We start from the raw sequence: 13,123 nt of genomic DNA on the forward strand, positions 1-13,123 counted from the left end.
CCCTCCCGCGTCCGGGGCGGTGGTTGAGGCCGGCGGGAGGTGGGGCCGGCGGGGCCGGGCCGGGCCGGGCCGGGCTGGGCTGGGCTGAGCTGAGCTGAGCTGAGCTGAGCTGAGCTGAGCTGAGGCAGCTGGCGGCGGTCAGCGGGGCCCGTGGATGGCAGGCGGGGCGGCTGCCGGGGGGTAGGGTCGGCGCGGAGCGGGGCCGGGCGGGGCGCGGGCCGAGCGCGGGGAGCGAGGAGCCGCAGCCGGCGGAGAAGGCACGGAGGCGGAGAGCGCCCTGCAGCCCCGCCGCGCCGCAGCCCGGCGGCCGCCAAAGTTGCTCCCCATCCCGAGGGGGAGCGGGGGATCAGGCGGGGCGATGATCTTCCCCAGCAGCAACAGCAGCGCGGCGGGCGGCAGCCGGACCCCGTATCGGAAGCAGGTAAGGGAGGCGTGTGTCTGGGTTTGTAGCTCCCCCACCTCCGCGTTCCCCCCGCAGCCCGGAGGTGCTGGGGGAGGAGTGGGGAGAGAGGTGGCGACTGGCGTGAGTTGCAGCTCTCGGCCTTTTCGCTTCTCGATTTACAAAGAGCAACTCTTTTCTCCTTTTTTTTTTTTTTTCACCCCCTCTCACAAGCCGCGCCGTGACCTTGCCGAGTGCCCGGGCGGCCGCCGCCGGGTCACCTTAGCGGGCGGCGCGGGGCGTGCGGGGCGGTGCGGGGCGGCCGCGGCCCCGCTGGGCTCGGCAACAGGTTAGAAAGGACCCGGTGTCGCAACAGCGAAACTTCAGGCTGGATGTTTTTCGCTCGGCATGAAATGAGTGAAGGGGTCTGGGCGCGTTCTTTCTTTCAAACAACCCTCCAGAAAACCGCCGCCGCTCCTCGGGCGCGCCTCTGCTCACCCCGGGTAGGGCACCCGGGGACCCTGTGACATTTTATGGGCAGAGAGATCGCTCTGATAAAGCTTGGAGCACTCGCATCTATGGAGCAGTACTGAAAGAGGTATTTCTTTGTTTGTTTGTGTAGTCGCTGGAAATAAAATATTTGAAATAGTTGGGTTACAACCTTGCTGGGCCGTTTGTCTTTGGCTGCGCTTTTTACACAGACACACACACACACACAGTGTTGGTATTAATGTTACATTATTTTCTGCCTAGCGTGTTATTTTTTCATTGACTCTTTAATTAAAAAAAAAATAAAAAAAAAATCTTACTTTTTAAGTTAGTGGGAAAGCGGTGCTGTATGTGTATGCCAGAGGGTAAATGGAGTAGAGGTCACTGACAAGCTCCCGGCTTGACAAAGCATGCCAAAAATACTATGGCAGGCTTCTTTCCAGGTGAGGAAAAATCCTTCCGTGTCTGCTGCTCTTAGTAGTTGAAACAAGTGATTTGACAGATTCAGTCAGCAATACTGGGGAAGTTTGCCCAATTTTGTTTGGGGTTGGGATACGTTAAGGGCAGAAATAGCAAATCAGATGTCACTGCTCCGCACGGTGAAGGGTTTCATATAAATAATGAGGAAATGGGCTTGGTGTGTTGTTGGGATGGCACATGATCTGTGTGGCAGTGAAAGTTAGGCTCTCATATTTTCTTGAAGCTTAAACAAAAATTGTTGATTCCTTTCTCCTCCCTGTTATGTTATAGAAATAGCTTTTTGATAAGAATCACTGGTGTGGTATCTCAGCAGTGCTCTGCAGATGCTGACCAGCAGTGCGTGGAGTTATCTTTGTATCTTGTACTCGAAGTGTTCAAGTCCATACATAACAAAACATGATTATCGTGTGTGCTGGTTTTGGTTCATTGTTAATAAATGTCCTAGATACACCCATGCTGATGATCTTGTCTGGTGCTCCTGCAAACTTTATAAATGAAACTAATTTTTCAAATGCTATTTTGTGCTCTCCCTGCAAGGACCATTAATCGATGAAGGCCCCTTAAGTGGCTGTGCAGTGTGTTGGGCACTGGGCAGGGTGTTGGCAGGAGCAGAGGGCAGTGGGGCCAGGCCTCGTGCTGGCAGGACTGTGTTTTGTGTGCGGATGTGAGTTTGCCTGCTGGTCTGGAGCAGGCTGATAAGATGCTCTTCTTTTCACAGTGCACTCCTTAGATTCAAAGAGCTAAAAGGGCCGACTGAATCAGGAAAACAAACAGACCCTTTTTTCCCAATAGGCAGAGAAAGAAATGAATGCAGGGGTATTATGTGGGCTTAAGACCCTGGGTACCAAAGGTTTCTTTTGTTAGTGTGTAGCTATTCTCTGCTCAAACACTTCCTACATAAGGAGCCAGGGTCTGTGCCTTTCTCCAGCTAAGTACATGGAAAACTCCTATTAACTTCATTCATGTAGACTAATGTCATTTAAAGATTGGCTTTCTGATCTCCCTTTCACTCAGACTTCACCTGCAGGGGCGAGCTGATGTCAAACAGTGCTGAAGAGTGTTGCAAGCCAAATTTTTCAACTCTCGATAGTTAGAAAAGTTCAAATGAAGTGTCTGCGTTCTCTGTGTAACCCATATTGAGACAATTGCATTGTAGTTGTGCTGAGACACTAGGTACTGATAGTGTAGGAAAAGTTGTCAACTGGATTTCCTATGCTAACAGCATGCAGTATATGAAGCCGAAACAATTTTAACTTAAAAATGAATTTAAAGTCTTTCAAGTTGCTTGTCTGTCTTTATTGGTATTGTAATATATATATATATGATATCAGAATAATATAAGAGCACTTCATATTTAGCACTGTTCTGTTTAATTTTTAAGAGTCTATAGAAGATTCTGGTGAAAAGATGAGTGATTAATTGATAAAATGCAAATCTTGATTTATTTTTAAGGCAATGTAATGTAATGTGGATTTCTACCTTAATTTAAAATATTGACAAAATACCATGTAGCTACAGTAGGTCCAGAGCTTTACTCTTTTTATTTTCCAAAATAAGTATGTTTTGTTTTATAAACAAATCTGTGCTTATAGTATTACGCTTGTTACCTTCTGTGTCTACACTGTTGTAACTCAGGCATGTAGGAGCCAGTTGACATACTCAGTTTCAGGTCAGATTTGATTGGATAGTGGCTGGTCATCTTCCCTCTTTTAGAGTACTCGTAAGAGTACTAAAATATGGTTTCTGAAGTTGTGTTTTCAAAAGGATTTCCTGTGTTACAAGCAGACAGGCATGTTAAAAATATTCCTACCAGGCTTAAAGGTTAGACAATGCTTAAATGAGTGGCAGCTCATCTGAGAATTGACTTGAAATGCAGATGCAGGCCTAGTTAAAGAATGAAAGCCACAGAGTATCTGCAGTAATAACCTATTACAACACTCATGGCTATACATCCTGTCTGAAAAAGGTGGATGTAAGGTAATATTTTTACTAACAAGGTTACTTGAGCTATGCAAAGAATGCACGTCTGCATCCGTAATGCGAAGGAAACAAAATGACATACAATATCCTACTTAATACAGGCTTTTTTAGCTCTTGGTTTGTTGAGGACAAGATGATTCTCTGTCCCTCCTCCCTCTTTTATTATTCTCATGTAAATCAGGAGGCGCTCCTCTGGAGTAAATATTTCTATACTCTGTAAAATTATCATAAATGGAAAATTAGGCTTTCTCCTGCCATCTGCTCCTTGAATCTACAGAGCTACTGCAGCTATTTGATTAGGGCTTTTAAATCGCTTAGTGCAGAAAGGTTTCTCTGCTCTCAGGTTTCTTGGAGAGGAAGCCAGAAGCAGCTCTGGAGGCCTGGGATGGAGGCAAGTATGGGGTCCTGCCACCACAGCCTGGGTGCTCAGCCCAGTGTCTGTGCCTTTTAACAGCTTTGCCCAGTAACAGTGGTTCTTGTTACATTTTGATGAGCGTAATGTTTATCTCACCAGGATAAGGAGATTTACATAGTTTGCTGCTTTCCAGAAGATTAACTGGGCGTAGCTGCACGTGAGGAATTTAACACTGATTTGATGTTTGGCCTGTATAAGGAGAGACAGACAAAGGTTTTGATCAGTCTTTTCATGCAGCTCTGTTAACATCAAGTGTCATGTCACAGGTTGGGTTTTATTAAAAGTTGAAGGTTAAGATGGTTTCTAATGATGGTTAAATGAAGAAAACTTTTACCAGTCTCAGGCTAAAAATGTAGATTAGCCTTTCACTCTATCTATAGGTTTAACCTATCAAGAAGCTACACCTGTAATTCTACTTTATTATTTCTCAGTTGACACTGTGTGTGGTGCCTGTGTGTGTGAGAAGGAGGCTCATTAAACTTACAAGAGCTGGGCATGGTCATAACTCAAAACATGCAGCTCCATGGAGCAGTGTTTGCCCAGAACAATTTGACGTGACACCTCCTGTGTGTATGGATGGTGCTGGGGGTAGGAGGGAGGGTTGAGGAGCCTAAGATTGAACAGGTATCTTCAGTTACACAAATAAATGGAATTAGTGTTTTTTGTTTCTTTGTTTCAGGACCATTGTAATTTTGTATCACTGGCTTGCTGTGACAGACTTTATTTTCCTTTATATTGTATACAATGTTAAAGGGTCTACCTGGATTTCACAAGATTAAACTCCTGTATAAAGTACCAGCTATTTTAATTTTTAAAGTGCATCTATAAGATTGTTTGTGAAGTTCTGCTTTATTCTCAAGGGAGCAAAACTGCTCAGTCAGTGGGTTTCTGTACTTGTAACAAAATGTGAATGAAAGAAATAAAAGGAAGCACCTTATCTTGTCAGGCATGATGTTATAGATTATGAAAAGTGATATGATTGTCTTATCTCTAGCAATTTGAAGGTTTTGTTTAGTATTTCTAACAGGGTGAACAATATATTTTTATCACTTTGTAAGTGTTATTGTTCAAAGTATGTTTCTTTGCCATTAAAATTCATATGGAAGGGAAGATAGAAGTCTGTGTCTCGAACATCTGCTGTTTTGTTTTGGGTTCATTTTTTTCCCCTGAAACTTCCAACTGTTAAAAAAAATTGCTTGAGTTAACACATTTCTGAAGGGTTAGATCCTTTAAACTAGGAGTGCTGGCAGGGAGGAGAGGGGAAGGAAGGAAGGGAGGGGGAAATCCTTTCCTGAGAGCTTGAGATGGCTCCTAGAACATCCGCACAGTGCTGCAACCAAGTAAATAAAAATAATGATCGTTTGACATTATAACTGTTTTGGTCTGCTTCCCCCCCCCTTTTTTAAAGTCGTGATTAAAATTGACCTTTGCTTGTTGCATGAGATGGTGAGTAACAAAAGAAGTCAGTGGAGAATAGGAACCTTTTTTACTGGCTTTCCCTCATGGATCTGTTTCCAGCTTCTTATGAATGCTTTTCTCTTATTCAGCATCCATCTGGTTTAAAAACATCTTCCTTGCTGGACAGTGTGAAGGCTTATAAATCTGTAGTACTAATGAAGAGTGCATAGAGATGTTTTGATCTTGGATAAAGTGTGTTGGTCAGAAATTTTCTAAAGCCAATAGAAGCACATTTAAAAGTTCTCAAACGTTGTTGAAGTAATTGTGAGTTATTTTGCGTAAGTTTCAGAATTGCGGTGTACTGTGGTAATTATAACAGCCCTGCAGAAGTCACTGTATTTGCAGCTTCCTGATGCAACAGGAAGGGGAAGGGATGAGTTAGAAATAGAGGAGAAACGTGGAGGGGAACCATGAATTAGATAAGCACAAGCCTCCTAACCCAGCAACTTGGAAACATACACACAACAACAAAAAAAAAAAGTGCTATAGGGACTGGTTACTGTGATTAGCACAGCTTTAGCTCTGTTTTCCTCAAGAGACTGCAGTTAAGGCAGTGTAGCTGCAGCTGTGTATTGACACACAAAGTAGTTTTAAACTGCAGTTGAAGTAATTGAATGCTGGTGAGGGATTGCTTTAAACAGATTCAAGATGAACTAGGTTCATGTCTTTTGAGTTAGTTTATTTCTAGCAGTTTAAATTTAATAACTTTTATTACTGTTTGTGTAAATTGATATTTAACATTACAACTTTATACCAATTTGAAGACCTAACCTGTGCACTTAGATGCACTGGCTTAAAAAATACCTAGCAAATATTTTGAAGTTTTATAAGCTCTTCAAAACAGAAATACAGTTGCAATGCTTCAAAAATGTCTTTTTTGGAATTTGTGATATAGTATAAAGATATATCAGCTTCATGGTCGGTTGCAAAATAAAAGCTGATTATTACAGGTATGTACAAATATATAATAGTATAATATATAATAATACCTTTTTGTTCATGTGTCCTCGTAAAAGCTGTGTTGTTCGGTTACCTATAATTGTTTAGGAAATCACTGGTGTGTCTTATTTTTTTAAAGTATTCTACTCTAGAAAAATGATGTGACAAATAGAGAGGAGGTGTTTAGAATTTACTTATTCAGTTGATAGAACTTTGTGAGGTTGCAGTGGAAACAAATAGCATATTGTTCTGGGGAGCCTCATTTGGGCTTTATTTTCCTTGGTTGAAGAACAGCAGAAACACCAGGGCAAGGTGAATATAAGACTTAGTCTAGCTTAAGCCTTACCTGCTTGTGAAATTACGTACTTCTTTACAGCAGCTAAATATACGTAACTTTTTATTTCATCATTGATTTTTGACAGTGGCACTTTCACACCTATTCTGGTTTGGTTTTTTCTGTTTCCCTGCTTAGATGAGAAGGGAATTTATTTCTTTCCTTACCATCTATTGTTTTCTGTTCATTTATATCTGAGTCTCCTCTACCATATGGTGCTTTGCTTCAAGAAAGTGGAAACATGACTCCTTAGGTTAACTACAGCTCATACATTCTGTCATTTGGGTACTACAGCATAACAGTGTTAGAATTCAGTCCTTTAGGATATTCAAGGTATGTGTGTGACACTTCCATTTTTTAGTGTGCTCGAGGAGTGAAATCTCAGGGTTCAGGATTGAGTTTGGATGAGCTACAGGGAGGTTTTCTCAGCATTGTTAGTCACTGCAGGCCACTTTTCATGCCTGTGGTGTTACCAGCTCCCAGGAAGGCTGCTGCAACTTCGTGGAGGAGTATCCAGTTATCTTTGACAATCTGAAGCAGTGTTCGTAGACGTTTCACTCCTTTGAGGTGATTCACAATCCTGTTTTAAGATTTACCTGACCCACAGAAACTTTGTCAGGTTGTGCCACTACAATAATCTGACATCACTCAAAACACCAGGCAGGTAAGGGTAAAATCAAATGCAGATCCTTGTTTACAAATCTACAAACAAGAATATGTAATTCTTAAAACCAAGGAATGGAAAAAAACCCAAACAAAATAGTGGTACAAGACCTGAAGGTTTCCTTTACCTTGTGTGCAGCCCTGTGGTGCATGACCTCCAGTCTTCCCAGGGGGACTCTGGTTATTGTCCAGTGGTGTTACCTCGAGTTGTGTTCAGAGAAGAGACTCTGATTTAAGGCTCTGTATTTCCTTTCATACTTAACCCACTCAAAGATGAGGGGTAGAGGTTTTGTTTTATTTTTTTAAGTAGGTGATGCCTCTTTCACTCAGCGTTCTTTCACCAGACCATAGGTTATTTTTACCTGCTTTGGAAGTAATGATGTCTCTTGGGCATTGCCACGTACAATGCTGCCTGCCCAGGCTTTGGAGTTCTCTTCAGCTAAGCACTAAAGAGGTGGTTGGTGTGTTGCAGAGGAGATTTCATGCTATGAAATGATGAATGAATTTCAAGTCTTATGGTGTTTTTCTTTCTTTTCTACTTATATGTATAATTTGCTAATAATGCTTTAAACAGAGGTGCAATAGATTTTTCAGTGGGCTACTATAGGATTGGAGGAGACCCTGTCACTCCAGCCTCTGCAGGTGACTGGCAGCTGTGTGTTGCCTGTGTGCCCACCTTTGAGCACGGCCATGGTGACCCATTTGGAACTGTTTGTATTGCTACATGGATGTGTATGTTGTTCTGGCTTAGCTTAGCTAATCATTTAGCTAAGGTTTTAAATAACCTATTACAACATGAAACTCTTTGAAGTATGTAATGTAGAAATAACATACAGTACAACTTTGTGTTAACTTGGCCCACTGCAGCTGTGCTGTGGGAGCAGACGGACAGAGTGGGTGTGCCACATATCTATGAACACATGGCATGGCCAGGAACGTACCTCCTGCCAGCCCGGGAAAGCAGCACCCACACTGGATAAACCTGGGCTTTTGCAGAGATGGGCACACAGTTCCACTGATTTCTGTCTAGTATGAAAGCAACCACCAGCAGGACAAGATCCTTTGAAGTGTTTAGTGGTCTGTCTTCCAGAGTTCAAGAAGAGTTCTGAAAATATGGGTCTGAATTTTAAGACTCTTGCTTATGCCAGTGCATATTTACATACCCAGTGGTGCCACTCCATGGGGTGAGACTGCTGGCATAAATAAGTGCTTATTGAGACAGAGAACCAGAAGACTTCTGAATTTCCCCCATGAGAAACCCAAGTTGAATAGTTGGTGTATCCATGGGTTGGGCTTAAACTTACATTCAACAGAATCAAATAGTATTTAAATTGCTTTAATATTATTCCACCCAATCTATTTGGCTTGCCTGATCCTAATTATGATAGTACTTGTGCTCATTTGAAAGTACTCTGTATAATTTGGAAAAAACATTTGAGTTAGGCTACTAACCTTTGAAACAGGGACGTTTTTTGGCTTTTGTTCAGCATTCCATATCTCTGAATGCTAGTTGTGAGAAAGACTTATCAAAACTGGGTTTTAGAAAAAGTATTTCTACAGTGTTTAGCTTAAACAAAAATATGAATGATAACGCTTCCAATATACATGTATATGTGTAAATATTCCAGAATTAGGGGCAATTTTTGAAATGAGAAAACCAGAAGTATCCTATAGTACTGAGGAACTATAGAGTATGCTTGAAGGCTTCAGTAACTTTAGTGGTGAAGAATACCAAGATGTAATTCGCTGTATAGGATTTCAGTTGGTTAAAGGTGCTAATTAAACTTAGGGCACACTGCAACACTAGTAGAAGAATGCAGGGGCTTTTTAGTTGTTTGAAGTGCCCTAAGAGCTGCCTCCATTCCCAGTTACAATGTTCTACAATCCTTTTGAGGCTAATGCAAGATGGAAATGGTTAAGGAAGTAATTGTTTCAGCATTATGTCAATATTTTAATTGCTGTAGTGACAAAATCATGTTAACTTTGGAACCAGACTTTGTCAGAGTGCCAGCAAACATAGAACTGTCAGGTGTGGATTGTCGTGGTCTCAGAAGTCACTAAGGGCTAAAGACTGGCTTAGTCATTAGAAAAGGCACTCTGGCTTTTCATGTAACCATTCTTTATGTATTCTGATAAGTTGTTGGGAATTCCCTGCTCTGAAGGTCCTGACCATTTCATACTTTCTGGTTAACGTTTCTGTTGCAACTTAATTATTGTTGGTTTACTATTATTTATATATGGGTTTGTATTCTAATATATAAGATGATGGAAAAAAGCATCTAGCCCATCTGTGTGTTTTATGTTTCTATCAAAAGACCTTATTTTGGTGTGACATTTCTCAGTCAATTGTCTTTCAAAATGACTGAATCCATCTCCACCTTCTTCATTCCCTGAAATAAGTTCTATGTTGAGTCATTGTCCTGGGTGATAATAAAAGTCTCAGGTCAGCCACACCTATAAAGTTTATTCATAGGGATTAAGATGGTGACCTGAAGTTCAAATTGTCCTGTCACCAATATTTTGGATAATCTGAGGTAAACTGTTAACGTTTGACTCTTGTCAAAGGTACTTGTTCATAGTAGTTTCCTACCTCTCATAGATTTTGTACAGAAATGTACTAACATCTGCAAATGGTTCAGATACTACATCAATTAGAACTAAATATCTTGAAAAAAACATATGCACATGTACACATACATATATAGATGTATGTGTTTAAGTCTGTCCTCTGAAGCTCAGGGTAGAGCAAATTATTCAGAATGATAAAACTCCATGTTCAAATTCTGCCTGTCACTGTGTAAGTAGTTTCTTTGCAGTCTATGGGAATGTTCATGTGAATACTATTATTGATATTTCCAGATTATCAACAATGACAGAGTTCATTTTGGCAAGAAACTGGACTGGTAAAACTATCTAGAACTCTAGTTTTAGAAAGGAGTAGATGTTGTTTTCCTGTTAGCATTAGTTAAGCTTATTTCTAAGCAGATGTTTGTTGTGCAAAAAGGCAGAGTCAACCATGAAAATATTACTGAAAACAGGAATAACTCCCTGAAGTTCAATGGCTTAGAATTTGCAGAATTTTAATCAGGATAGCCTTAGTGGTTTTATGGCCTTATCTTTCTTATGAAATTAACTTCGTTAGGGTTTGGGGTTTTTTCCTTTTTTTTTTTGTTCCACTGGGAAGTCTATTCTAGTATTCTGTTTTCCCATTTTAACTTTGAAATCCAATTAAATTGCATAACTTCAAAATTAAAATATTAGGTTTATTTTTTGTTTTAAGGAAATGCAATACATGGTCTTTCAACTTCATTTTATTGTGGCTGTTGTAGCAAACTAACAATGGTTTACAAGATTATTAGTGTTAAACATCCAACTGTTGAACAGATTGATAAGGTAGAATTTCTTCTAAGAAAAGCGCAGATGAATATTCTTATTAAAAATGTGTTTTCTTGAAATTGTCCACTGTGTAGGACAAACCTGAAAGCAGTTGCTTAGCACTGTGTTTGTGCAGTAAGAAGAGGCAAAGTGATTAATTTATCTTAAAATGTTAACAATTATCTGGGCAGATTCTCTTTCACTTCAGTGTTTTAAAGTCAATTATCAATTCCAAGTGTACTTATTAAAAGTATTTTCCTTTATCTATAACTTTCTGATGTGTTCAGAGGTATGATTCCTCAGCTGAATTCTTGTACTAAGAACAAGAACATGACTAATAAAGTTGTGGATGAGCTGGGCTCTGTGCCCAAATGAACTGGTTTATTCTTGACTAGTGTTTGACACAGTGTTTGTCATCTCTAGCCATACATAGCACCAGACGTGGCTAAAGTGACTTGACCATCCAGAGGTGGAGGCTGTATCACACAGGTGCTGCAGTTGTATGTACCAGCTGTGCTGATGCATGGCCTGCTGACCACATGGGCTCCTAAATACATTGGTGACTGTAGCTGTAAGCACTACTTGTGTCACCTCTGATTTTAGCTATAACCACTTATACGCCTGAGTTAAACTATTATCTGTGCTGCCAGGGCCAGTTCTTCTTGGCAGTTAATTTCTAATATATTTAAAATGTTGTATTAGCAGTACATCTGGAAGCTTTCCTAGGTGTTACTTAATTCTTGTATTTTTTCATTTCAGAATTGACGGTGATTCATTGCGGAGTCAGACATTTACCCCAGCAGCTATTTGGATGCATCAAGGAATGGCATCCTGCATTTGCTCAGCATGCAGCTGCTAAATCTTTGTAGCTGAACTTCAGAACTAAGTTTTTGGATGTAAAAGGAATCATTCATTATCATGCACTCTGAAGTCTCCAACATTTTAATTTTAGAATAAGTCGTATGGCTTGAGATTCAGACTCCTAAATGGTATTCTTAACCACTTAAAACCACTTTTCTCAGAATTCAGAATCTGTTAGAGTTAAAAAGTAGCTGCATGAGTTAAAACAGCAGTTCACAGAAAAAAAGTTTATCTCTTGGTTCAAACCAAGAGTGAAGTTTCAAAATAGAAGGCAATATCTGAGGAAAATTGATGAGGGCTAAGAAAGTGAGTTAGAACAGCTCTTCTTCTTGCATGATTCAAATATAAATTACAGCTATCAAAAAGAACAGGAAATGATAAGTAAAAGTCTTGACATGGGGGATTTTTTTAATTGCATGCACAAGGATTTTGGACAAGATCATAATTTGTAAAGAGAAAATAGGATGTTTTCAGCAGTCAGAAAGTATTGGATCTAGTAAGTGATAAGCGTCTACCAAAACATCATCCTTTAAAGAATGAGAAAAGACTGACTTGGGTTTGTTTCAGATAAGGTTATAAGGAAAATCTGACCCTAAGGCCAGAGCAGCATTGCTGCATAAGATGTCAGGGTTTTACTGACTTATAGGAGACAGGTTTGTGCATGCTGTTTATTACCTTACTTGTAAGGCTCATTTACAGATAGAGGTACCACATGTGTTTGCTACAGTTGCTTTATTTTGTGTATGAAAAACAAATGTTGGTTTAATTCCTGGTTGTTTGACAGCCTGATGGTGTTTTGTTACCACTTTCGTGAGTCAGCACCATTGGTAAAAGAAGCAGTCTGAACTTCCTTTTTTTTTTTTTTTCTCTTTGTTCTTTTCATTAGCAAGGGGGAGACACCAGGAGGGAGAAAGACCAGCTGTGGGGTCAAGGCTGCTGCTTTTGGGCAGTAATGTCTGCTCAAGTTATTCCTTGAACTGCCATCTTGATTTGTGGGTCTGCAGTTGCCTCCATCGCACTTTGTTCTTCTCAGCCAAATTGTGGTAAAGGTTGGCTTGAAAGCAGAGCTGCCAGCAGGACCAGCAAAGTCATCTTTGTTCTTTATTTGGTATTGCACCAAAGCTAGTTTATCAGACCAGCAGATCTAACCACCAGTGCTAAAGCTTTTTGACTTCCTTATACTGCCCTTTTCACTATCCGTACATCCTTGATCTCTCAGAAAATGCTGTTTCTACTTCACAACTTTTATCAGGAGTTGACTTTCCATGTAAAAACACCCTATCAGCAATGTTGGAAAGATTTCAGCTTTCTGTGCTGTTCTTAGTTGACCTGATGCTATGTTGAGGCATCAAAGGTCAGTGCAGGCAAATCATTCCAAATGTGCAGCTAGACATCTACTGGGGAGCTCCATCTAAAGTTATCTGCCTTTGGAAATCTTGCTCTCATTTTTATGGATGAATCTTTGGTTTTAATCTTGCCTACCTTTGAAACTTCAAGAATTTCATCCTACTGAAGGAATACCAGTTTCCTTATTTGTAAGGAGAAGCAGACTGCTATTTATAAAAGTAGGCTCATGTGCTGCATTTTGCTATGCTGATTTTAGCAAACTCCTTGCTGTGTTTTATCAAGTCCCCAGATTTGTTGTGTTCACAGTATTGTAGTGAATTGCCTTAATATATGACACAACTCCTTCTCTTCTGTGCACCCTTAATCCTTTGTACTTAGGAAAATTTACTTTTTTAATAATTTT

General features: G+C 40.4%; 1 protein-coding gene across 4 annotated transcripts in view; it reads left to right on the plus strand.

Moving 5' to 3' along the window:
* RBMS1 (RNA binding motif single stranded interacting protein 1) overlaps positions 1-13,123 on the plus strand; it is a 151,949-nt gene that overhangs the window by 57,799 nt on the left and 81,027 nt on the right. The window contains exon 1 of one of the 4 annotated variants that reach the window (XM_027678767.1): positions 290-421. The exons of 2 other annotated variants lie outside the window; for them this stretch is intronic. In XM_027678767.1, the coding sequence (XP_027534568.1) occupies positions 359-421 (63 nt within the window). In that variant the 5' untranslated portion in view covers positions 290-358. Of the gene's footprint in view, positions 1-289; positions 422-872; positions 978-13,123 lie in introns of those variants that run through there. One more of the 4 variants, XM_027678768.1, reaches the window with a different exon arrangement.

Source organism: Neopelma chrysocephalum, unplaced genomic scaffold (genome assembly GCF_003984885.1).
Source record: "Neopelma chrysocephalum unplaced genomic scaffold, ASM398488v2 Primary Assembly neopelma1_44, whole genome shotgun sequence".
Lineage (NCBI taxonomy): Eukaryota > Metazoa > Chordata > Aves > Passeriformes > Pipridae > Neopelma > Neopelma chrysocephalum.